The 26,317-nt window shown below is 51.4% G+C and overlaps 2 protein-coding genes across 4 annotated transcripts; one reads left to right on the top strand and one right to left on the bottom strand.

Moving 5' to 3' along the window:
* Window positions 1–2: 2 nt before the first annotated feature.
* Window positions 3–7,651, top strand: NOA1 (nitric oxide associated 1; the record flags this gene model as incomplete). Its single annotated transcript, XM_026082097.1, has 7 exons — window positions 3–105; window positions 206–370; window positions 1,464–1,660; window positions 3,541–3,672; window positions 5,840–5,956; window positions 6,413–6,530; window positions 7,088–7,651. Coding segments are annotated over 7 exons (1,038 nt in total), but the record flags the coding sequence as incomplete, so codon positions are not given.
* A 3,506-nt stretch (window positions 7,652–11,157) lies between these two features.
* Window positions 11,158–26,268, bottom strand: REST (RE1 silencing transcription factor). Of its 3 annotated transcripts, none has more exons than XR_003256071.1 (4): window positions 25,362–26,268; window positions 19,943–20,026; window positions 12,166–16,655; window positions 11,158–11,955 (listed from the first exon to the last, which is right to left on the bottom strand). XR_003256071.1 is itself a non-coding variant. In XM_026082106.1 (4 exons), exons 1-3 carry the CDS (start codon window positions 26,266–26,268, stop codon window positions 14,941–14,943), a joined length of 2,706 nt encoding a protein of 901 aa, XP_025937891.1. In that variant the 3' UTR covers window positions 11,158–13,655; window positions 14,904–14,940. The 3 variants fall into 3 exon arrangements, 2 of the variants coding, with proteins under 2 accessions (XP_025937891.1, XP_025937890.1); XM_026082106.1 differs by having other exon boundaries at window positions 11,158–13,655; window positions 14,904–16,655; XM_026082105.1 differs by having other exon boundaries at window positions 11,158–16,655.
* Window positions 26,269–26,317: the final 49 nt, after the last annotated feature.

The raw sequence follows: 26,317 nt of genomic DNA, 5'->3' as shown, positions 1-26,317 counted from the left end.
CCAACTCGGGCAAGTCGACGCTCTTCAACGCCCTGCTGCGCTCCGACTACTGCAAGTCCCGCGCCCCCGACGCCGTCGCCCCCGCCACCGTCTCGCCCTGGCCAGGTCAGTGCCCGTGCGACACCCCACGCACGACGCCCCACGCAGAGCTTAAACATCCCAGCTCGCAAGAGACCCAAACGCCGGGAGCTTTTCTTTCTTCCAGGAACGACGCTCGACCTCCTAAAATTCCCGATCATCAACCCTACGTGCGACAGGATATTCCGAAGGCGGGAGAGGCTGAAAGCGGAGGCGGAAAAAACAGAAGACCAGCTGAGCGATGAAGAAAAAAAGTACCTCAACCACCTTAAAAAGCAAGGTTACTTAGTGGGTGAGTACTGTCCCCATGAAAATACCGCGTTACAGGAAGGACTGTTAATGCCTTAGTTTGCTGTAAAGGCCAGCTATTGATGAGTAATTTCTTCCCACCCTGAAGCAACTCGTTTTCATTTATTTTCGGGAAGAACACGCTGCTACAGTGGCAATAAGGAATTTCCAAATAGGCGTTAAAGTTATTCTGACCAGTTCTTCTCCCCAGTAATGTATGCAAGAGCTCTAGCTCCTCCCAAAGTAGTATCGTTAGTATTTCTTCTGAGTACTTATTTTTCAGCTGTCGCGGTAGCGTGCCAGAGGTTTTCTCTGTGCAGTGCACCTCCCATCAGTTCAGATATCGTAGCGGGTTACAAGGATGCTGCATGACAGCACATCTCTTTCATTCCTTAAAAAGACAAGGAAGCTGAATTTTAATGATGACGTTTGGGTAGCAGGCCGCAGTGGCTGTACGTTAATTTAGCATGTAGCCGAAAGAGGGGGTTGCTAAAAGATGGCTTTGACCTCAGGAGCTTGAAATGTCTGTGAAATCTGTAGTCAGCCATAAAGCTGTGGTTTGGATCATCCTTCGTCGCACTGTATCCAGAGCAAAAGACACAGACGCAATCGTCCATGTTTAAATGGAGGCACGGCCTGTGTCTGGACACCTGTATCATAAGACTAGGGTAATAATTGCATGAAGCAAGTATTCCAAGAGGAATAGTTCACTTTCTCTAAAATGGAAAAAGGACCTTGTTGCACTGTACTGCAGTTTGTGTGCATCTGAATAATTATGCGTTTGAAAGCTTAAGGCCCTAGAGGAAAAAAAAAATCTCCTTTTATAATTAAAAGAAATATCGGGGTATTTGTGATCTGGTTACTGCTAAGGGTTTGGGTTTGGGGAGGGCTAAGCAAGAAACGCAGAAGGAATTCATTAGCCCCCTGGCTCTTGAGCAGCYGCATTTCTAGCCACGTATCATCTTTGTCACTCTTATTATACCTGTGATGCACCTCTTGTTAGGTAGGTAAGGAAGGGAGGGGAAGGGACAGACATCCAATTGAGGGAAATGCAAGTTAATGAATTAATTACCAGGAAACTTTTCATTTTAATCCAGGAAGAGTTGGAAGAACGTTTCAACGGCCGAAGGCTAGCCCTGTGGTTGACTTTGACCCCGACATGCTCTCGTACAGCGTAGACGAAGATCCTGGCCATTCCCCTCAGAAGCGCGAGGAGAAGGAAGAGTTCACGCACAATGAAGTGAAGGATGCTCGCTGGTGTTTCGACACGCCGGGGATCGCAAAGGAAAACTGCGTAGGTGCCCTGGGGTGCTGTGCCGCAGGGATCGGGGCTCGGGAGGGCTGTCCTGCCTTAGTTGTGCGCGCGGAAAAGTATCTCTGCTGCGCTCCTAGGTTTAGGATTCTTTCAGTTTGGGTTTCCAGTGTTGCCCAAGGAAGCTTGCACTGTTTTAGCTCTGCCAGCCTACTGAACAAGGCAAAGTTATCGCATACGGAGCGTTAGGAGAATAACCAGTATTGTGTGACCAGACCAAATCTTTGAGGAAGACCTGAAGCATCTTCCTGAAGCCAACAGGATCTGCAGTGTTGCCATTAACAGCCCCAGTATGTGAGGCCTGACTCTGTTTCGCTAGAGCAGCAGCTCTGAAACTAGTGCGGATGTATTGCACATGTCTGAAAATGCTGTGTTTGGGGTTTTTTTTGGTTTTTTTTTTTTTGATTGTTTTGGTATCTGTGCAGAGCTGAAGGTCGTCTTTTTGGGAAGGTTAAAAAGTGCAAGGAGGTGGGAAAGTTCCAAAGAGAATGAAGTGCAGGAAATACGCTGAGGCTGCGTAGCGCAAGTGCAGATGCTGCTTTTACAAGCGCCGCTATGTTTTCTAATGCATGGGTTTGCCGGGTCATAACCCACTTTGCCGTGGCACTTCACACTCTGATGGCTGCTAAGCATCTGGTGTAAAAGGAGTCAGGGGCTCGGAGCCCTGGCTTGGTAACTAGAGGTTGGGCACATTCTTCTGAAGCTGAACGAGTGTGGAAAATGRGTGGGTTTTCCTGCATCCAGGAAGATCGTGATGCCATTTCTGATTCTGATTATCCTTGCTGTGCCTTTGGAGAGGGTAGGTGGAATATGTGTCACGTTTCAGATCRGATTTGGTTTCTGCAGTCAGCGTTCTCCCTGCCTGGAGGACAGGCAGGGTGATCTGTGTGCCAGATTTTGGCAGGGGAAATTTCCAGTTATGGGCGGGGGGAGTTTTTTATATTTTGGAAGAAGAGGGAGAGAAAGCAGCTGTTAACATATTTGTCCGTGTTCCATAGAGGTTCGTTTTTAGCTGCTTCCTCATGCCTTCTTACAAAGCCAAACTTCTGGAAAGCGTAGCAAAGGGTTCCTGGTAACTCTCAAATTTTGGTTCAAGCGTTGCTAAAGGTATCAGAAAACCTGCAGCTGGCAGGGCAAAGTCTCCTGGTGGTTCAGAATCCATGTTAAAGGCTGCCGCGGCTTTCAAACCAGAGATCACCCGCTTGCCGACGTAGGAAGAGCGTTTGTGCTTCCGGCTGCACCACAACCCTTGTAGCTCAGTCTTTTAGTGCCGAAATGAGACGAATCCTCCTTGCTAAGCCGCTAAGCGAAGCTGAATTTTCACGAGGCTGCGGCATGGTTGGGCAGCAGAGTTAGAAGCGTTTCCGCTGTCGGTTCCCTGTGCTTAGGGAAGGGGTGCTGTCAGCCTGGAGAGCAGTCGTTCCTTGAGGTTAGCTATGATTTGCAAGGCRCTGGTCCCCAGTACTCTTGGTAGTGCAGGCAGAGTCGTTAAGAGTGTGAGCATATTTTGAAAGAGAAGAAGAGGAGCAGCTTTCCAGCTGAGGGTGAGCTACGTACTTTGTGGTGCTAGCTTGTAAAACCGGCGTGAGCTTGATTCAGCCGGACCAGGATTCTCGAATCCCTGGTCCAGCAGGCTGCTGGCAGCTGTCGGCCTCCGTTATGGACCTCGCATCGCCGTGCAGAACGGGCGCACCCCTGCCGCCTCCCGTTCATCGCTTGCTGTGCGGACCAGAGCTGGAGAACTGTTCTGTTGGACGTTCTCCACACTGCTCTACTCGATCCTTTTCCTCTATGAAGTATTAATTTCGTTGTCCCTGTTGAAACATCTGGAGCGAGTCATGGCCGTGCAATTTCTTTTGCAGGTTTTGAATCTCCTRACAGAGGAGGAGGTGAAGCTGGTTTTGCCAACGCGTGCCATCGTTCCGCGGACCTTCATCCTCAAGCCAGAAATGGTCTTGTTTTTAGCAGCCTTGGGACGTATAGACTACTTACAGGTAGGGGGGAAACGATTTTGTGAGCAATTGCTCCATCTCTCGTTATAGTACCAAATGATAAGGGGCTGTCTGGGCAGCTTTCTCCCCTCTTTCCTCACCTGCTGCTCTTGAGATGATCAACCTGTTAATAAAGCACTGCCTAAAGTGAAAGTGTCTTAGGGTGGGGAGTTGCAGTTGAAGGGTCTGATACTAGTTACCAGCCTGGAATAACTGCGTTGTGTAACGCTGACTGCTTTTGAACGCTGACCAACGCTTTCAGCTTGGTGGGCTTCCCACGACGTACAAATTAGCACAAAGCAGGGAGGCACGAGAGTGCCAGAATTAACCGGAAAAGGTGTTTTTCTTCTTCCCTACGTTTCGTGAAAGCTCTCTGCCAAGAGAGAAAAATGTCTGTCCTGACAAGGAGCCCTCTGAGGAATTTACCCAAAGAAGTGAGGAGATACACGTGGATTTTAGTGTCTGTAAAAACTATATTTTTAAAGGTTCTTTTTTTTTCTCCATAACCTCTTCCATGTGTTAGAAATCCTGTGTGAGGCATCTCTGAGCAGCGTGGAGCTGGCCTCCCATGACGTTACCTCCGGAAGGAGTGGTTCCCACTTGAGTCTAGTGCTAAGGATAATGTCCTTCTCAATAGTTTGCCCCMCTTTGGGAAGGAGGACCTATAATGGAGGGGGAGGCGTAGGACAACCCCTGTGTTTCCGCCAGCTTTCCGGGATCGCTGTGGAAGTGCTGGATGAGTACTTTGCTGAGGATGCTCTTGGCCTGCTGGAGGAGCAGCGGGAAGGTGAAGGCAGTGGGATGCTGTGTGGCAGGAGAGCTCCAGGACAGCTATGGGGAGGACCCCGAGCCCCGGCCCGAAAACCAGCTCGGCGGCAYGGAGGTGCGGCGCCTCGCTCGGGAAATGCGCTATTGGCGAGGAGAGCAGCTCAGCGGCAAAAACGGCCTTTACCTGCACCATCTTCCTGGTGAGCTGGGTCAGATGTCGGCGGGGACTTGAGGAAGCGCCGCATCTTCTTCTGAGCGAGACGGCGATGTGGGCGACGCCTTGCCCGAAGAGGCCGCGTGTCGCCGGCGGCCGGCACCGTCCACAGAAGCGCTGCAGACTCGGGAGGGCGCGTGAGTGCGGATGAGGCCAAGAGAGTTCTCGTGCGACGCGGAGGACGAGGATGGGGCAGGCGCTCCGGCCGCGGGACCAAGCCCGGGATGGTTTTGTCCCGAGGGACGACTTCTGCTCCTGCGAGTTGTGAAGAGCGCGGCTGGTGCTGGCGGCCTGGGGAACGCGAAGCCGGGGCAAAGAAGCGTCGTGCCGTCCCCAGACGAGAGGATCAGGCTCGGAGAGATGCCCGGGGCGGCAGGACTGGTGTCGGGGCTTTGTGCCGAAAGCCTGGTCTCCRTGTAGCGGCGCTCCGGACGAGCGGGGCTGTCCCCGTTTGGGGCCCCGCGGCTCCTCAGCATCTGCCTCAGCCCGCTGCTGTATCAGCCTTGCCTAACTCCATCCTCCAGCGACCTCGAAGGAGGACAGTTGTGCCCAGGCCGTGGCAGAGGAGCCCCTGCCTCGCATGAGGTCTGTGATGAACTTAGAGTAATTGCTGCCCTTGCTTTGGGCTGCCGGGAGAGCGTGCAGAGGTCTCCCCCCCTTCCGTAGCCTCGTTTGCTTGGCGTGCGAAGGTTGTGAGAGCACCTGCTGGAAACTGTCCCCCACCAGCCTTCGCAAAGCTCGAAGGCAGCTCGGAGCCGAGCGCGGCTCGACAAGAGTTACGCGCTAGAGATGCGAGGCGATAGGAGAGGACGCACCCGAGAGGAGATGTCCGCCACCCCTCCTGCTAAACAGCTGCGATGAGTTTGTTCTTGAGAACGGAACTCGAGGAGAGACCTCTTCTGGAAGACTTGCCTGAGCTGGGCGGATACAGCAGGGGCTGCGGTGTCGGGGAGGCTTCGGGGTGGCGTGGTGAAGCCGTGGGTGCTTCTCTCCTGAAAGCTCAGCTCTGCGATAAACCCTGGCTGCTCTGCAGCGACGCAGAGGCAGCGAGTGACCTGTCCTTAGCCAGGGAGGGGATGTCACCCAAACAGGCTTCCAAAGTATAGGAGAGAAACGGAGCGCGAGGGAGCAGTTTGGGGTCCCTTTCTGTTGTCATAAGTAACATCCCCTGCTCTTGATGTCTCTCAGGGAGAAAAACCCGCCTGGTTTTCTGTCATGGCTTCTAATCTGCTGCCGGTCCACGTTACTACCATGAGTAAAGCAGATGCCATCTATGAGAAGTACGCTGGCAAGGGGCTACTGAAGGTGAGAGGAGGAGGTGGTGTCGTGGGCTCTTGATCGCAGAGGGAGAGCCGATGCGTTTTCGGCGCAGCTGCTGCCCGGCGTGGAGGCCCGCAGCACCCGCAGGCTGGTCGGGTGCAGGGTGAGCCGGCCTGGTCTGGGCAGCTCCCGTCCCGCGCGCGCTGAGGACGAGCCCTGGCGCTTACACCGAGGCGGCCGGTGCCGGGCCGGCTGGGTCCTGCGGTGAACGCTCCGTGCTCGCTCGTCTCTGAGCTCCCACCGCGTCGCTCTGGATGCGACCGTGGTTCTCCTCTTGGCAAGCCTGGAGTCGCTCTTGCAAGGGTATCTGAGACAGCTCTTACTTGAGTAGCAAAGCTGTAATAGCTTCAGTTCCACTTGTGTCTTGCTCACCAGCTTAACTTAGAGGAGTTATGAGGCGTCTCGTAGCTGTTAAACCCTTTCTCCTTGTCCTGATGTTAGGTTCCTATGGGCGGTGAGGAGCGAATGAAGGAGTTCCCCCCGCTTGTCCCTCAGGACATTGCACTGGAAGGAATTGGTACCACCGAGGCAGTCGCGGACATCAAGCTTTCCTCCGCAGGTAACTTAGCATTTTCTCATTACAGTTTTACTGTGCGGGATCTGCATCCTAGAAACACCGATGGGAAGCGGCCTCTGGAGGGCTCAAGCCCAGCTTCCTGCTTGGAGCAGGACTGTCGCCAGCACAGCTGTGGCTGTCTAGCTGAGGCTCGGCGGCCTCCAGGAGCAGAGGGGGACGCGCAGCCGTCCTTGTGCAGGGTGATCGCGTTTGAATGCTTCGTGCTACTGCTGCCAGACAAGTACCGTAACATCAGCAGTGGCTGTGACGCTGTGCAGGCTTTTGGATAAGCGAAAGGGAAGGGTCTCTAGATCGGAAAGCTCTTTCTTTGCATCCCTGGTAGTTCCCACCGTCCCCCCAAGTTCACCGGGAAGAGATGTGTTTTAAGTGCTGCCCTGTACTGGTGAGGGGCTGGGTGTTACCTTCTCGGCTGGGTTTCTCGAGTCTGGGCAGCTCAGGCAGTTCTTAACCGAGCTGGGAGGCACCAAGTTTGCGTGGGCGCCCTCAGTGCGGTATGAGCGACCCTCCTCGCTGACTGTCTCTGCTTTTTGGCTGTGCAGGCTGGGTGGCRGTGACAGCTCACGCGCAGGAGAAGCTGCTGCTGCGCGCCTACACCCCCGAGGGTACCGCGTTGGTGGTGCGGGAGCCTCCCCTTTTGCCGTACGTCTGTAACATCAGAGGTGCCCGCATCGCGGGCACGGCTGCCTACAGGACCAAAAGGCCTCCTTCCCTGGTGGAAAACCTGAAAACCACGGGGAGCAGATAGCAACCGAAGTCTGTGCCCTTTGCTGTCTGAGAGAAGCAGAAGATGGGGGGGGGGGAAAAAAAAAAAGCCCCTGGAGAACCTCATTGCCTGCTGATGTTCAGGAGAGCTTGGACTCCTTTTAAAACACGAGCGCGGTCTGGAGAGCGGACCGGGGGGGGAGTAAAGCATCTGATTCAGGACTCCGCAAGCCCTGGTCTGACTCCCGAACTGCAGCCATCTCGGGTGAGCCGAGTGGTTGGTACCTTGTGGTAGTGCGGAGAGGAAGCTTCTGCAACTCGCTGCTTTGGTTTGATCTCTGTAGCTTGTGTAAAGATTTCTGACACTGTGGGTGTGTAATAAAACTTTTCAAGGATGTTTACTCCTTAGTCTCCTTTTGAAATCGCTGGCAAAGCACTCTTGGGCAGGTCTGCTTGTCCTGCTAACCGCACGGATGCACCAGCAGGATGGCCCCGGCTGAGAAGCTGCTGTAATTTGGAAGATGCTCAACGGTGCCTTTTTGTCGGCCTGTGCTGCAGCTACGTTTAGGCAGATCAGCGTGGCTGGTGTGCAGAAACACTAAAACGGCGTTCCCAGCCAGAGCAAACAACAGACATCGATTTTTACTTAAGCTGGTATGCAGCTACGTGATGTTTTGTGCTATGGGTTTAATTCAAGTGGTGGGTGTGGGAGAAAACAGCAGCAAGCACCTCTTTCTGCTACCGTCTCCTCGTTTGTGGAGGTTTTGTGGAACAGTCCTGGGAAAGCAGGCATGGAAAAAGAAACAACCCCACCAGCTAAACTGGGAAACAGGAAAAGGGTCTGGCCGTGGTCTGTTCCAACTGGCTCGACAAATATAAAACAGGCGTCCCCTATAACATTCCTCCGCTGCTGCAAGCCCGGGAAAGGTAAAGCGACGTAAAAGGTGGCCAGCTGCGCGTGCAATAAGAGCAGCCAAAAGACCTGCTTCTGTTACAGCGTTGCTGGACGTGAGAGCTTGAGGGCAAAGCAGGTGCTCAGCGTCGCAGGCCCCCCGGTTTCCCGAAAGCGGCCTTGCTGCGAGGGGGGCTGCGGGGAGCGCGGGAGCGGCAGCCTGGAGAGAAGGCTCGCTCCGAGCGCGGGGATGGGCGGCGGGGCCGGCTCCCGCGCTGCGCGTCCCTCTGCGCTCGGCGGAGACCTGGCGGCGGGGCGGCTGGGGCGGCGCCGGGAGGTGGAGGTCGCGTGGGCGTCCAGGCGTTTTTGCGGATGCTGCGCCGTGCCTCTTGGCTCCGCGGGCCGCAAGAGCAACGAACGGTTAGCGACAGCCCCGGTTAGGCACAAAAACGTACGTTCCTGACAGATGTTAAAGCTTGACGTGTGGGAGGTTGTAACATGGAAGCAATTAGCTTAATGTGAAAGCCGAGAAATGTCTTTTATGAGCTCGTGGGGCTGGATTGGGCTAGAGCTGAGGACCTGCTCCGAAATGCTGCTCAAAGGGAGAGTTCGTGTCTATTTTACGCCTGTGCCAGACAGCCTGAAAAGCCAGGCAATATTTAACGTGTCTGTGGAYGACAGCTAAGTGAATGYTGCCACGGGAGCCAAAAACAAAGGTGCTTTGAGCCYGTGCRCAAAAATAAGGCATAAGGAAGGGGGTAGGAAAGCCCCAAAACCCTGGGAAGAGCTGTCCTCCGCGGTTCTCCCAGTGCTCACTACCTGGGTGCCGTTATTTATCGCTGCTCCGAAGGAGTGGAGAAATCACCCGAAAAACGAGTATTGGGAGGAGCAGCTYGGTTTGCGGAGAACTGAGCAAAAGTTTGCTCTGGGCTCCGCGTGGGGTGGTTAAAACACAGGTAAACGGCGGTTGGGGTGCGCGTGTCCCCGGCCGGGGCAGCGCCGCAGCTTCCCAGCGAACCGGAGAGCTCAGCCGGAGCAGGGGAACGGCGCTGTGCAGGGCCAGGCCGGGCACGGGAGGGCTGCGTCCTGCAAGCAGCGACGTGCTGCTGCGGCCGGGAGCCCGGGATCGGTTGCTTTGGCGCACGTCTGATTTGGCACCGACTTGCCCCCCCAAAAAAACAAACAAAAAAAAAACAACAAAAAAAGCAGATTCCTTTCCCTGCCCGGTGGCTATTTGCTTTTCAGTCCCTAGGTTGGCACTCCCAACCTAGGAAAAAGGCTGCCGTTTTTCACAGCGAGAGCAAAAACCCGTCCCAAGCAAAGCTCTCTCTGAGATTTTTTTTTTTTTTGCCCACTTTTATGGGTCCCAAACAGCCTGTTGTGCGGGGAGAGGCGCAGTGGGGCTGGGAGCCAAATGGGCCAGAAGTTTCCAGCGTCTGCTTCCTGCTGATCTTCCTGTGATTCACAGCTCGTAATTACCTATAAACTCCTCTCGCCCGGCAACTGTCTTCACACGTCTTGTAGCTCAGCTGCCGGGAGTCGCCCAGCATCGCTCGGGGCAGAGCGGAGACCGACCGGGTCTGCGCCTTGGGCCACGCAACGGAGGAGGTCTGTGCCCACCGAGGTYGGCTCGTGGCAGCCCCAGGCAACGCAGAGACCTTTCTGGGTGGGTGAGGAATTGGTGGTAACTTCCCGTGCCATGGATATTGGGTGCCCGGTGCCACAGGTCTTAATTATTCTGTGCCTCGGGTTTCCAACCCAGCCTTACCAGGCAGYGCCAGAGCGTGGAAGAGGGAAGAAGAAAAGCCCTCACATCATTGCAGGGTCGTTCGGGACAGCTCTATGCAGATCCAGGACTTGATGCCTTTTGGAAGGAGCAGAGCAGAAAGGGGAGGGGTTGGGGAGGGGGAAAAAAAAAGGCCATTTATTAAAACCAGGTCCCCCAACCCAGCAATGGGCAAGGGGCTCGGTCTTCTTTGGGGTTTTTGCTCCGTAATTGCAGGGCTTGGGGCACTGAGAAGGTGGTGCAGGTAGCAAAGCCGGGTGAGAGGGCAGGGAAGCTTGTGAGTGTGCTCCTGCAATCGCCACRTCAATAAAAATTACTCCTCGGTGGCAGTTTCACCTTTCGGAGGTCCTGCTTTGGACACTCGTGGTGGCACGCTCTTCTGGAGGTGGGYCTGCCGCGTTGTGACCAGCCACAGCGTTGCCCGTGTGCCTGTCCCCACCTTGCCCACCAAAGGACCCGTCACTAGCTTCCCGCTGAGCTTTTTGCCCCGACTCTCCTTTGGTTGCTTGCGGCAGAAGCAAACCCAGCTGCGCCCTTCGCCCAGCCCCACGGAAAGCACCTGGCACGGCCTCCGCTGCGGATGGAGGCAATCTGAGCGCTCGGCCCAACCTAGCGGCTCACACAGCCCCTGCCGCCCGCCCGCGGGCAGGGACGGGTTCAGCCGCCGCGCTGGAGCCCAAGCTCGAGCTCGGGCAGAAGGCTCACGCTGGCTTGCAAGGAGCCGCACAGCCACGTGCTCGTGCTCGGCTAAACCATCCTGCAAAAGAACAACTCAGCACAAAGCAGCTTGTAAGCGTGCTTTCAAGCTGCGAGGTTTTCTCCTGTCTTCTGCCAGGGTCCCGCCGAGAGCACCTTGACGAGACACTAAGAGGAGCACGAAACACATTTCATGGCTGTTGCACCTTTCCTGCCAAGTCGGGTCAGTTCCAGCATTAAGCTTGAAGCTAGGCTGCACGCATGCACTTCCCGCGTTGTGCCCTGCTCTCACTGAGGCGGACCAGGAGATCAATAACAGGATGAAAGGAAAATGAATATGTTTCCAGAGCCCCTGTCCCTGTCTGCCACCAGGCTGGTGCATGCGTGTACATCCAGGTACCGGCTCCGCAAGACCACGCTGGCTTGATATCTGCTGCCTTTGCTGGCCTCGAGGAGCTCCGTCCGATGCTTGCGCTGCTGCTGCCGCCCTTCGTTAAGGATAGCCATTAATAAGTGGCAGATGGAAGCCCCAAGTTCCTTAATAAAGTTTATTTAATCATAACTATGCTTAGGAAAATACACTTGTAAGGGTTAATATAATGCAATTTAGTTTAACTTTACACTACATTTTGGACAAAAGACTTATACGTGTTTTAGGTAAAAACAGGATGTATGATCTGGCTTGTTTACATCTATTACAAAYGTAGAAAAGGCTGTCATGCACTACAGTAGAGAAAGAGCATGAAAAAAAAAATTACCTTTGGTTTAATTGAGAGAATACAAGTATTGCACTGTAAAAGCCTCAAACATGGTGCAACCAAACATCATAAACATGTTTCCATGCCAGCTTACGAAGGTTTGTTAGCTAGTGTAATTTTAGAGGGAAATATATACACACATAGGACAACTCCATTAGCTATTTGGATTCTGTTAATATCGTATGCACATCACATATCTACACAACCAGCATTCAAGAAGACTCTTGAATTGGTTAATACTTTCGAGCTACATTAAATCTGTTGAAATCAATGACATCATTACCATATCCTAAGTGGCCTGTCAGTTGTTAAATATTCTTTTTCAAATGCCTAAAATTCCAGCCTAGATCATCAAAACCCAGAAACAGCGATTACGATACAGTGACTTACTTATAARAGCCTAGCTACCCACATCTAGGTCACTTCTCAGGGCAGGTAGTTTGAGCGTGCAGATCCACGCAGGCGAGAGCCCGGCACACCGCCGTGCTCGCCAGGGGACCGGCAGCGTGGGGGGTATCGTCGTGCTGATCCTTCCAGCCACGTGCTTGGGACTGAACGCTGCTACAGGTGTCGCTGCRGAGAAACGGGGAAAAGGCGAGTAATGGCAAAACCTACGCAAAATAATTTAGAAATATTGGGGGAGGAAAAAAAAAAAATCACTGTTTAAAGGGACCACCGTGCATGGCGGGTTACCTAGCCTGTAAACCCTACGTCAAATATTCAGTATTAGCAATGTCCAACATCGTTAGGTGCACAGGACACATTACGTATTTGCTGCTTTACCTTGACATCCTCCCACATCTTGGTCTTTAGTTCTTCTAAAAAGCGAAAAGGAGAATCCCACCGCAGYTACGCACCGACGCTGGGTACTTCAGGACATTGCTGGCAGGGTTTCAGATYGACTTTTCTTCTTCCTAACGTTTCAGTAATTTATTTTCAGCTTCTAATCTCGTGGCAAGAAACACTGCTGAACAGAAGCACTGTCCTCTTCCAAGAGTCCTCGTCAGCGCAAGCGTCCAAGCCTTGCCCGCTTCACAGAAACGTACGGCAGCGCGTCTCAGAGAGCCAAACCTCTGCCTTTAGCTCGCAGCGAGAGATTTAGAGTCGGCCAACGCCGTGCTTCCATCTAAAGAACAAGCAAAAACAGCCAGGCCAGCCCACAGGTTTATGTGAGTACAGCCGGGGTCCTCGGCGTCTCTCGCGAGATGGTAAAAGGCTCTTCGCAAGGATACGGAGGGAGCTATAAAGCCTCTACACAGCACTGGAATTCCCAGCATCTGCTCTCATCGCTCACACGCAGTGGCAACGCTTGTACATAAAGGAAACACACTATCGTCAAGGAAAAAAAAACAACACATCTATGACTATTACAACCGGTCGTTTAGAAAAACAATTCAACTAGATTTTTCTTAATGTTCAACATAAATATAGTTGCAACTCGATCTTCAGTTGACAATGATTGTCGCAGCCAAGGTAAGGACTGAACGCTATCTAGGCGGACAGGAACTCGCTGTACATATTATACGACTTATTTCTGCCACGAGGGAGGGATGCCTCCCTCTCGAATCTTTGGCCTCCTCTTACCGCCCCCTCCCAGAAGCAGAAGCGATGCAGCGCTGCCGTTCCCTATTCACTCAAGGCAGAGGGTCTCCTGGGTGGGCAGGACGGCGCGGGGCTCCRGCAGAGAAGAGCGGAGTTTATCGCCGTCGGTTTGCCGTCGAGCGCTTCGGCGAACGAACGCCGACCAAGCTGCTCGGCTCTGCGCTCTCCGGAGGACACCTGCCTCCAAAGCTTGCTTCTTCAGAGCCGCCCCCACCGCTCCGGCCGCGCAGGGCCTTGCGGAGAGTCTTCTGCAGCAGACGGGACCGGAGGGTTTGCTTTCTCCCTCCGGCTCGGTGTTGTTTGCGCTCTGCCACCGGTCGGCCCGCGAGCTCGCTTACGCTGCTGCGCGCCAGAAGAGAAGTCTGGTCAGAATGAGAAACTCCTGGTGGGACGTTTCTCGCACGTAGACCACGGTCTGACCGCTTGCGTGTCTCTCCGTCTGCAGGGAAGCGAGATGATCCTATCGACTGCAACTTGAATGAATAAGGAGCAGCAATTCCTACAGTTCTTAATGCCAGGTTTGTTGCTTACCACTTGGTTTATCTTTTTTTTTTTTTAATTTTTTTTTTCTTTTGGTGCGTGAGATGTTAGATATTGATGAACCATACTTATATCAGTGCTACTATATATATATATTTTTTTAGCTCATGAAGTTTGACTGCTGTCCACCACTGAAATGAAAAGGGGAAAGAAATCATCTCGACTTGCAGGATCTGCAGACCATTTCCACCGAGAGTGAGTATTTTGCTTTCTGATGATCCCAAATTATAAATTATAATTACTATTCTGTATACATATTAAAACTATCACAAGTGGCATTTCCATGGGATAAAACCTATGGAAATGTCGCGACTACAATTCAAAATAGTGTTTTGAACTTGCATTGGTATCCTTTTACCCAAGAACTATACAATTTTAAAGCTAGTCAAAAATACATAACCAAACAGTTCATAATTTCAGTAATTTCATGCACAGCTAATAATACCCCATGAAAACAAGAAAACCTGTAGCAAAGAGTATCACAGAAAACTGGCCCATGGTAAGCAACGAATCTGAATGTTTCAAAATCAAAATAAAAGCTTACACAAACAAAACCAAACATGCATATATAAAGTGTACATGTACTGCACAAGCGCTATTCCTAAAGGATTAAACTGCATAGGTAAAAATCAAAAACATAATGTGCAATATTTTAAGCCCTTAAAGCACAATCAAAAAAAAAAAAAAAAGTAGAAAATAAAAAATAACAACCTTGCTCCCCCACAACAAAGCCAATTACACATCATAGTTATTAAGATATTAATCAAGATAGAGGTTCTCCAATCAAAAGCTGGAAGGACTACTCCCAGATTTTGGCTCACCATTCACGCTTAGGGGATCTGAAATGTACGTTCACAATTATAATTACCTTAAACAGTTATGTTCATTGCTAGCCAACTTTGATTTGTTTTACAAAGTGCTCTTTTATGTAATAGAAGCTATCTTCCTGGTAGAAAAACCATTGAGTAGTTTAACACTTCGAACACCAAGACGCATTAAGAACTAAAAAGAGAAAGAAAAAGAGGAAGAATTGGCTGCTAGAACAAAAAGCAACTAATGCCAGTGGCACTATATACGTCTCGCTTGTGTATGGGTAGCTACAGTCTGGTTCCTAAAGCTCGGTTTATAAAATAACTGCGTAAGCTAGTAGACTAGAAGCTTACACTGATTTCACAGGACACAGCCTCATATACCCTACCTGCCTTCTCTAATAAAGAGATCCGATAGCTGAGTTCACCATTACACAAAAAGTTGGCAAAAAATATTTTCAACTAAAGAAAAAAAAAAAATAATGCAGACACTAATTAAAGCAAACCATGCTTAAAAAAAAAAAAAAAAGAAATCTACAGTATCTGTACATAAGCTGTATAAGATCTTACAGAAGAAGATAAACGTGCCCCCAGACCACAGCTATTTCTACTCCTGCCCCTTGGTCGCCTTCTCCAGATAGTACACGTTGACCAAATGACGATTGAGGTGCTTGCTGTATTCCCCTTCCTTCTTGAACGAGCGGTCACAGAAGATGCACACGTAGCTCTCCCTGGCCACCGCCGCCGCCGCGGCCGCAGCTCCCTGCGATGCCTTCGGGCTCGTTTCCTCCTGAACGGAGCGAGCGCCGTTCAACCCTGAATCGTCACTTCCTTCTGATATGTTGTCGCTTATGTCGCTGCCCTCGTGGCTGTGGATGCCCTCGTCCTCATCCATTTCCTGAGATTCRTTCGCTGCTGTGTTATCTGGAGACGGCAAGTCCAGCGCCGCTTTAGGGCTCTGCACGCACCCTTCCGGGGGCGYGGGTGCCGGCACGGCGTCGCCCATCGGCTCCGGCGCCGGCAGGCATGTCTTAGCGAGGTCCACTGGGTCTGGGTTGCTCACGGTTTCCGCCACGCAGGTTTCCTCCAGCTCCGTCCCAGGTGCCGCATCTGGTAGCACATCCATGGGCAAATCCGAGCTTTGTTCAGAAGACGCCGCGCCGGGAGTCTCCTCGGAGCACGCGTCTTGCCCCTTTTCGGCCTCTCTCTCCTCCTCCTCTTTTTCACTAATAGCGTCCGTGTTCTCTGCCGCTGAAGCAGGTATTTCTCGGTCTTTTTCCTCGGCCTCCATGTCTGYGTCTCGAGGCGGCAAGCAAAGCTGTGCCGGGTCTGGCACGCGGCCCCCGTCGGGATCGGCGCTCTCCCCCTGAGGAGCGTGACCACCGACGCCATCCAGTGTCACCACGTCGGCGAGGTCCCGCTCCTTCTCCTGGCTGCCGCCCTGACTGTCAGGCTTCCCGCATCCATCCTCTTCCGCGGGGGGACACTCCTCGCGGTCCTCCTCTTCCTCCAGCTTCTCCCGATCCAACTTGCTGCTCTTCTTACTGTGCTTATTCTTCAGAGCTTTCTTTTTTCTGTTTTTCTTCAGGCAAGAATTTTGCTTTTTAGGCTCCTCCTCTGGAACAATGTCACTCTTCTGAGCTTCCTGGCACTCTCTGGGTTTAGTTTCCACTTTCTTTTTCTTTTTTGTTACTGCTGCGGTGTCGTTCGCAGGCTCTTCCTTTGAGGAAGTTACTTCAGCCTCTGCCTTTCTCTTGGTCTTCTTTGTTTTACATGGTTTCTCAGTAATTTTCTCAGTTTTAATGTCCACCTCCTTGTTTTCTGAAGCCGATTTCCGACTCCTGGTCGTCACCTGGCCTGCACAAACGTTGCTCGCCGGCTTCTTTTCCTTTCCCAAATTCTCTTTTTTCTCCACTTTCACTGTTTTCTCAGCTTTCTTTGCAGCCGAATCCCCTTTCGTCTGTTCCTTCTCYGCTTTGTCGTTAATGCCCTCAGAAAAGTCAGCTTCGCTCTTTTTAGTCCGTAGCTTCACTTTTGAAACATCCATGGTGATGTCGGAACAGTCAGGGTGCCTGGATTTGATGTGATACTGCAGGTTACATTTCTTAGACGCYGCGTAATCGCAAACAGGACAGAGGAACTGGCGTGGGTTGACGTGGAGCTCAACGTGCTTCTTGAAGTTGCTGCGGTCAGCTGTCTTGTAGTCACAGTGCGGGCAAGTCAGAGGCTTCGGCCCGTTGTGAACCTGCCTGGCGTGACGAGTTACTTCGTGCTGGTTGGAGGCCACGTAGCTGCACTGATCGCATTTGAACGGCTTCTCACCTGTGGAAGGAGGGTGGAAGGGAATGATGGTGATTATCAAGCACAGAGGTAAAAAACTGCTTCCCACCAATACAGATACAGAGAGAGGAAAAAGAAAAATAAAAAAAAAAGAAAGAAGGAAAACTTCTCCATGCGCCTTTAAAATTAAATAAATAAAGTCAATATGAGGAATCCACAAATCACGAACACKTTCACAAGACACAACAAAAAATACACAAAAAAAAGAGAAGGGGCAAGGGCTGGGAGGAAGGGGATCCACAACCAAACAAGCAGTAACAACGTCACAGGTTCTGGCTATGCATACATACCGGCAGAGATCCCTCTACAGTAATATTAGCAAATGGAATCCATACCCAACTGGTCCATTGAATGCATTGTAGAAAAATGGAAATTAACATTTGATGAATAGCAATTTCACACACATGTTTCAAAAAAGTCCAACTTTACACAAATTTAGCATACTTCATGTTTGCATTGAAAAGGAAACGAGGGAAAATAAGCTAGCAAAAAACAAAGCATGTGAAAAACCATACACGGCTCAGATGATTTTTACCTCTGATAATTCAGTTTGCTGAGTTTTTCATTTCAAACGTTATGGTGTATTAAGCATGTGGCGTGTTGGCTGCAGGCTGCTCTTGGCAAGCCACCCGCATCCAGTCCAAAGCCATCATGTTGCTACTGAAATATGCATTTACGTTTTTGCAACGCCTCTTGCAGAAGCATTCCTGGAAGTGTTCTGCTCAGCGTGTGCTGCTGCAGCAGAACCAGCTTTCCACTTCCGAATCAAAGCAAATACAGTTTTAGTGCAATAGCTTAAGTTCAGGAGTACTTTGCAAACATCTGTGCGCGTGCAAATTCGGCTGAGGAATTTGGGATGCTCTGAAACTCTAAGCCAGTCTCTCAGAACTGATCTGCAGAGCTRGCACGTGCCACTTCCTAGGCACACYGCAACCCCCCRCCCCTCCGGCCCCTTCTGCCCACGGTGCAGCGGCGGTTCTCCCTCCTCGCGTCCTGCTGCCCCGACGCTGCCCCTGCTCGTGATGCTCCTCTGCAGCGCGCGGCGTGGCAGACCGGAGCGGCCTGCGATGAAGGTGAAGCRACTTCGCCCGCGGCGCTGGCTCGCGCGTTAGCAACACGGCCGATCCTCCGTATCAGGCCGTGTTGCCCCCGTGGCAAAGGGAGAGAGGTACTTGTTTAAGAATCTAGATCGTTCCACTTGTGCCTGCAGCATCTCTTTACTGCTTAATGCAGGACTACGCTGGTTGCCCATCATCTTCAGCCTATCTTCCTTCCTTTCTCCTCTGTTTCTCACCACCTTTCCACAAGTTTAACCTTGAGGGCTACACTGGAGTAGGCACCATACCCCTCTCTCAGGGATGAGCCTCTGTCGCCTGCACTTCATGGATCAGCTCCATGTTACTTGGAGCAAGGACAAGAACAGCCTCTCCCATTGCCTACACTTGAATGAGCCGTTCCAACTGTGCAAAACGCCCAGAGGTAGTTGCTAAGACCATATCGTAACAGGATAACTCAGAGGCTGTACACGAAGAGTTTGTGCCTCTGCTAAATGCAGGGTTCCTGCTGCATAAGCAGAGACCACGCGCACCAGGATGGCTAAGAAGACAGCTGCAGCTGTGAAGCGGCCTCTGAACTACTGCAGTTCACAGCCTGACACTTCAAGAAAGCYGAAATCTGCACCAGTTTGCTTTAAAAGACCAGGCTGTGAACTGCAGGAGTCCAGAAGTTGCACAGAAATTGCCGCAGAAGAGTTTCGGCTGCCTGGGCGATGGGGCAAAACGGGCCATAGGGGTTAGGAGAGCTGGTAATAAAACACCCCTGAGAGCCAGAGTCCCATGCGCACTCCCATTTTTGTCAACAAGGCTSGTGCCCACCTTCCCTCCCAGACCTTCGAGTCCAGGAGCAAGGGCAAATCACACTCCTCATCTCCTTCAGATGTCAGATTTCTCTGCACAGACAAGTGGAGAAGAGKACGTTCCGGAAATAGTTTCTAAACTAAGAACTGAAGCTCGGGGCACACCAGATCGTTTGCAATTGGCCCAGAGGTTCAGCCAAAAATGATTTTTATTTCTGAAGGCAGAGTGTTTCATTTGAAAGTTCTCAAACCAAAATACTGGCATGTCATTTTAGAGCTRGCTATTTTTAATGGGTCCAAACCCACCCCCACCCCACAACAGTTAAAATTGTCTTCTGATTTCAATTAAAAGCCTCAACTGTTGAAACGGAAACAATTACTATTTGGGAGATTTTCACCACTGTCTGCTAGGAAGAGGAATTCACCTAGGTCTGGTCAATCCAGACACTAGCAAAACAAGAGCATGGACCGAGATCCACCTGAGGCTTTCCTAGGGGGTTCACAARGCACAGATGTACTTCTGCCCACTGCTCCTATGCCGTAACAGCTCTTATTTCATTCACACACACACACACAAAAAAAAAAGAGCCACAGGAGAAAGAGAGCAGGAGATGGTTGTAACACCACAGGCAGGGCTTTACGATCAGTGATGGGAAATAAAGGCTAGTAAAAATTGCTAAATTGGCTTTTAGTCCCACTAGACTGAATCATGTGTAACCACCATCCGAGTCTGCTCATCCCTCCTCTGTGTCTCCTTGCCATAAGCAGATCCTATTTTGCTTCTTTTTGTAATACTAAGCAAGAGCTAAGGGTTTCCTCAGAGCCTCTAGATGAGTCAAGACTGCAGATGTTTCAGAGGAGATTCTCAGCTGCTCAGAACTTTCCCAGCTTCATTGATTCGCACCGAGTTATGGCAGCAGACAGAAGGCAAGGATCTGATCTGCTTCTACATCATCACAAAGTTATACCTGCACGTAGGACATGCTGAGGACTAAAGTAGCCTCTGAACCCCAGAATACATCTTGGAAAGCAAAGGGAAAGAAAGAGAGATACTCTTCCACTATCACTTGTATTAACCAACACTTAGCGTTTCTTTAGCCTCTTCCACCCACTTCTCAAACCTTCTCGCTAAGGGAAGGAAGCCTGTCGGTAAGACTAGAACGACATCCGAGGAAAACCGTCTCGTTCAATGATCTAACACAGCGCCCATCTCCAACCTCTGTGGTGAAAGACTTGCTGCTCTGCAGTCCACGTCACCCCGCTTTCAACTTGCGGTAAAGCTCAAGGCAGGTAAGGACAACCCAGCTGTAACAACAGGAGCTGAAGCCCAGGCCAAACGCGACGGGCTGTTTGCCTTGCACCGCTCCCCTTCCCCAAGTAAGTCGTGCTGCCGCTGCTGCTGCTCCATACCAACCTGAGTGAGTGCGCATGTGCCTGGTTAAATGGGTCTTCTGAGAGCTGGAGTAGGGACACATAGCACATTGATAGGGCCGCTCTCCTGTGAAACAAACAGCAAATTAGTTACCAAAATACAGCCGATCGATTCTCATCTTTGGTTACCGAGCCATACACACGAGGCCATCRCAGATCCTCACCAGATCCCCAGGTTGTATTTCTGAGACGGAGGGCACAGTGTCCCTCAGCAAAGGACCGCAGTGAGAAACGTGTGCCTTAGCCGGACCAGTGCAACACGTCATGTCTTATAAACGAGGGCAGTGAAGGGGCAGAGCATGCGAGAGGCATGTCCACATATCCATGTCCCATGTCCAGCTGGGGTCAGGCCGTAACCTTGGGCAAAAGAGTGGCGAGGACAACCACTTTGGGGAAGTCCTAAGCCACCAGAGCTGACTTCCCCAGGGTACTTCTGCCAGCACTCGGAAGAGACAAAAGAGAAATGCACCCGTAGGAAACCCAGTGTGTTCTTGCCTTATGTAACACCTTACCTGAAACCTCCGTATTTAACTCAGATTAAGGTGGGGAGCAACCACCCCTTCAGATCACACTCGCATTTGCCAGAGTACAAGCACAGATGATAGAGGCTGGGACTACACTTCCGAAGTTTTATTGGCAGGGTGAAAATAGCCCGGGGTGTGGGAAAACATGACGCCCTGCTCGGTGAAACTACGCTGCCAGCAAAAGCTCAAGAGTAGCAGCAGCGTTTTGAAGACTCTGATCCTTTCGCCTGCAGAGTTATTGTGTCTGGAGAAGTAATGGAAACTAACCTGCCATAAAGTAGGTTTCCACAAGGAAAACGGTTATTAGCTAGTAACTATCAGTACAATGATACTTGAAAACCCTTTTCAAGTGAAGACAAGCCCCAAATAAAGGCAGACGGTTAGAGAATTAACATCTGTTAGGCAGGTCCAGATAAGTCCCACATCACTCACACATCTGAGTGTGAGAGATCTCGGCTGCCTTGTCTCCGCTACGGTTGCAGAAACGCTCTTTAGTCCACTGTGGATGCACCCAACAGGGGATGGCCGCAAAGCTGGCAAGGGAGAAGAAAAGTGCTCATTTGTAATATTTACTCAAGTCGGGGTCAGAACTGCGCTGCAGCATTTTGCCGCATCCGTTGAAGCTTACAGCCAACGCGCTCTCCGAATCACCGAGATGCGGATGCCAGCAGAAGCCCGGCAGCCGCCCCCGCGAGAAGTGAGGCTCCGCTGCAAGCCCTTGGTTTGCCGATCTAGCAGGGGAGCAAAGTCTTTGTAATGCAGACCAGTCCCCCATTTCTTCCTCCCACCGGTTCGTCTCGACCATCACTCTTGACCAGATCAGCAGCTTAAAGGACTATTCCCCCTAACAGCCGTAGCCCCCCTTACCCGTTAAAGGGAGACGGGAGATTGGTGCCGTACGCAGCAGAAAATTGTCAGGTACAAGGGAGAGGTAGGCCTTTTGTTATGGAGAACTGGTTGGGTTTTTAAACGACTCTTTACAATCTGAAAATATGTGGCCAAAGGTCCTTGAATACTCAGTCATGCCTCTTTCCCCGTCCCTGACATTTCGTATCTTTAGCGTTACCTACAACTTGAAGAATACAGAAACGGCATTCTTTCAGATACTTTCTACACAGCAACAAAACCTACTTGATTTAGAGTATGATGAATGCAACTAATTTAAAAATGTATGTTATTGCCACTTGAGAATTAAACGTATGACTACATTGCAAGGGCTGTTTTATGAAATGCTGTTCCCCACAGGATTTTTATTGTAATTTTACAAGCTCATTATATGCAAACAAGCCACCAGAAAAAAACTTTCCACAAGACACTAAAGAATAAGCCCCAACCTAGCAAAATCTTAAGTAGACACTTAACTCTACGGAAATGAACAGGCAGGCTGATGTCAGCAAACAAATTTAAGACCTTCTCTTTATTAAAGCTTTTCTTCTAAYGCTATTAAAAGCTGCGTCTCCTCGAAACAAAACCGCTTCTGTGAACCTTCCAGCACGGCTGCAAGCAGGAGAGCGCTCCCACGACAAACCGAAATAAAAACCGACGCTCCAAGACCAGGCACTGAAGACTGGGACTCCCTGAAATTGGTACCTTATTTAGACGGCCCTGAGGACGATTTTCAATTAGTTTTAAGTTTTCTGGGAATTGTTTTTAACCAGTAAAGGGTAGGGAAAAAAAAGAAAAAGGACAATACCACACTGGCTTACACTAAGTGCCCAGGATCAGCAGCATGGAGAGCTGATGGGAGTAAACCATGTCAAAGCTTGACTGCGCTCATCAGACACGACTCTAACCCATCCCTAAACCCTTTCCCAGGGTCTCTAAACCACCCCTCCACCCAAGATGCCCCGTATCTGCCAGCACGCGGATAACCGCTGCCTGCTTTCCCGCGGTCCCCGGGCACGCGGAGGACCGGCACGGTCTCCCGCCAGGCTGGGTCGATTCAGCTCACTAAGCAGCAGAAAACCAACGCGGGCAGCAGGAAGGGAGCAATTTTCTGCCTTCTCAGTGAGCTGAACCAGCAAGCGCCAGGGTGCCGGGGGAAAACAGGGTCTGCCTTCAGCAGCAGCAGCCGAGCAGCTGCTCCTGCAAAACAGCAGCTCTGCAGAGTCGGTGTTCCAGGGAACCGGGTGGTCCGAACACAGCGCATCCGCTCACCTGCGCGGAGGCCTTTTCCAACACAGGAAAATGCAGGTAAAGGGGGGGGGGGAAAGAGAGAGAGAGAGAGAGAGAAAAGTATCGATCCAAAATTATAAACCTTATTAGCAACCGAGAAATAAACAGTTGCAATTTTCTCTTTAGCAATGTGAACCCATAAAGTATGAAGAAAACAAAGAACAAGTGTGCATCACTCACTTTTTTTTTTAAGAGTTACCTTCCTTAAGTTTTAAGTGAGAAAACCATAATCCAAAGATATTTCAGTACTGGCCAGAGAGGTTTTTTTTTTTTTTAGTTTCAGTACTGCTAGGTTAACAGCCTACAAACACTTTTGACTATTAAATACCTGCTGGGATTTTTAAGGCAGAACAATTATTCACTAGTACCAGCAGAAACTGTTTAGCCTGGTAGGTAAACACACTTGCCAGTAGCTTATTTGTTCTTCAAATACTCTTCCTTTAGCCTTAGCATCCTCCCCCACAAAATCAGCGTTATCGGAAAGGAGGAACATTCCCAAATGAGMCTACTAACATATTTGAAAGGTTTTTAATCAAGCAAAACTAACTGAAAGATCAGCTAACAAGTTAAGAGCTAGCAAAGAAAGCAACTACCCGAGAAGGACTAAAAGGTGCTGAAACCTCATAATCGCTCATTTCAGTTTAATTAAAATAATTAAAGACACGACTAACCAAAGAACCGGAAACCTAGACTTCACCACTATTTTTAAAGGAGAAAAGAGGAACTGGACGGCAGCACTCTACATAGTTTAACATGCTTGATTTTTTTTTTTGTTTTAATATGGTTCACTGATATAAATCAATCGTGGGGGAAAAAACAAACACAACCAGCACTTGTCAGCTGAAAGCACCTAGCAGCTCCCGACTGCAAGGGACCCCCTGCCGGGGCTGCGGCTCGGGGAGGGGGCGAGCCTGGACCTGGACGCTGCTTCGCTCGTGACTTCCCCGCACAGCTTGTTTTTTGCACCGCCTGCCCCACCAGCAGTGACACGGGAGCGCTTCCTCCGCGATCACGCCCCAACACGTGAAACTCGAGGAGAGCTTTCCAGGGTCACAGCGGCAACCTAATGGATTTGGAGCGGAGACAAACGTAAAACAGGCACCGCCGACCGCACGGGCTCACACTCGGTCTTGAGCTCTGGGATGGTAAAAGTTTTCTCGTGCTGTTCTGTCATTTTTACCTGCTCTCTTTCCTGTTGACCTACCAGAGACACACACAAAGAAAAACAACAACTGCAAGATAAAACACATCATTTTCCTAACACCTCTTACAAAAATCCTTGCTGAGTTTTTTTTTCTTTTTTTTAGGAAAAATATTTAAGACAGAACTGATTTTTAAGCTGATGGTGTCCTCTACACAAAGCACATGGCTATTATAAGGAGAAAAATATGTTTTAACATATTAAAACCCAAACAGACCCTCCTCCCCGAGCCCCTAGCAAAGCAGACACCGAGCACGCTGGCACAACGCGAACCCCTGCACATGCTTCGCCGTACTTCAGCTCAGTCCCAGCCCAAACAGCTGCAGAGAACTAAGGCGAAGCCTCAGAAACACTCGTGTCACCGATGTGACGAGGCATAGCTTCAAAAGGASCGATTCCGCAGCGTTTTGCTCAGCTAGCATGGCCCACCGTGCGGGGGACCAAGGCGGGAGCACTCGTGGTCAGCAGACCACGAGTCAGGCAGCAGGTCTGTCCCCGCAGAAAACCTCAACGAGGTGGAAATCAAAGCTGCTGAGAAACTGCGAGAAAGAGGTACGAGTCGTCACCCTTCTTTCACGAAAGGAAACAAGGAGGTGAAACGATTGTACCTCGTTGGCCCAAGGGGAAACGTGGCTACAAACTCCCCGGTCGGATTTTAGCTTTGGCTGCAAAGGAGTCTGAAGCTTGGCTACGTGCTGCATGACTCCCCATGTAAGAGCTCACAGAGCGAGAGGGCTGCGCCACCCGAGGTCCTCTGAGGCCACCTAGCATCAATCAGAGTAGAAACAGGCCCTACACTTTTCCTGCGATTACAAACCAGCGCTAGGAGAAGACAGGAAATCAGGCCAAGGTCCCCCTCGAGGGCTTCCTACAGGCCAACAGAAGTATGCATCTACTCCTTTTGGCTACTGCAGTGCTGTAGACCTCAGGAAAATGAGGCCCATATGCGTTGAGGGAAATTCATTCATCACGAGCACCGTTCAGCCTCTACTCTGGCTCTGCAGATGGGAGAGGGCTCTTTCTGTGTGTGTATCAGCTCCTCCTCTGCTGTAACCACAGCTTAGTCAAGTTTCAGCTCAGGCTTAGGGTACCGTTTTTCAAGCCACCTGTGTGATTTAGGCGCCTCTCGTCAACCCATTTGTTTTTGTTTTACAGTGCAGCCCCTCACGCTGCAGACCCTGAAATTCGTCGCGTCCACACACCGGCATGCCCTCTTCGTAAGGCGCTGCTTAAAATTACCGAACAGGATGGATGTGACGCTCTCAATCATCTCCTCTCGGGCCTGTGACATTCGAGAGATTTTCCCAGGCCCCTAAGACTGCGGAGCGGGGCTCAAACCAAACGCACGCACACAGGAGGGGAGCGCAGGGCCTGGGCAGCATGCAGTGGACTTTGCACGTGGAAGAGTCTCGGTTTGCCCCGTTCTCCCCAGTGTCCCAGTACCCGCGCCGTGCTTCAAGCAAACGAACAAACAAACAAGCAAACGAAGATGAATGACTTACCTGTGTGAGTTCGAATGTGTTGAATGTAATTGTTCTTCCTGTCTGAAAAATAGGAGCACTGCGAGCAGGTGTAGACTTTCCTGGGAAAGTGATTTCTTAGGTGTTTCTTCCAGTGATATTCGCTGACGGTAGTATAAGTGCATATGGTACACTTGTAGACTCTCTCGTTTTCTCCTGCTTTGTTGTGGTGTTTTAAGTGGGCCAGATAGTGGTCGTATCTGTTAGTGTTGTAGCCGCAGCGATCGCAGCGGATGGGGCCCTTGGAGAAATCCACCTCTTCCRCGCCGCAGGAATCCGACTCCTTGACCTGGGCTTGCTTCTCCGCGCTTTCTTCCACGAAGAACTTCTTCGCGCTGTGGACCCTGATGTGATGCACAAACTCCTCTTCGGACTCCGCCTCGTACTGGCAGGGCTTGCAGCGGAAGGGCTTGCTCTTGGCGCTCTTGCACTTGTCCTCCGCGCCCTCCGGCGTGCCGGGCGCTTCCAGCGGGCCGTCCTTGTCGACGCCGGGGGCGTCGGGCGCGGAGCAGGCCGCCGGGCCGCGGGGGTCCGCGGCGGGCGCCTCGAGGGGGGCGAGCTGCAGGCCGGCCGGCGGCGGCGGGCGTTCGCTCTCCGCCGCCCGGGCCTCGTCGTCGCTGTCGGAGAAGGCGCCGTCGGCGACGGTGGTGAGCTCGGCCATCTGGCGCTCCTCGCCCGCCAGGTAGTCGCAGCAGGAGCCGCTCACCTCGCCCGTGAGGGCCACGTTGGCCAGCATGATGAGCTGCGGGGCGGCCAGCTCCGCCTTGGACAGCTCGTGCAGGTCGTACACGTCGCCGGGCAGCGCCAGGCCCACGCCGCCACCGCCGCCACCGCCGCCGCCGGCGAACAGGCCGCTGCCGCCCGACTGCCCCAGCACCTGCGTGGCCATCGCGGCGGCGGTCCTGCGGGGCGAGAGGGGCGCGAAGGGGCCGTGAGCA

The sequence above is a fragment of the Apteryx rowi genome, unplaced genomic scaffold, assembly GCF_003343035.1.
Source record: "Apteryx rowi isolate R43461 unplaced genomic scaffold, aptRow1 scaffold_567, whole genome shotgun sequence".
NCBI lineage: Eukaryota > Metazoa > Chordata > Aves > Apterygiformes > Apterygidae > Apteryx > Apteryx rowi.
This window is presented reverse-complemented; position numbering and strand designations above follow the sequence as displayed.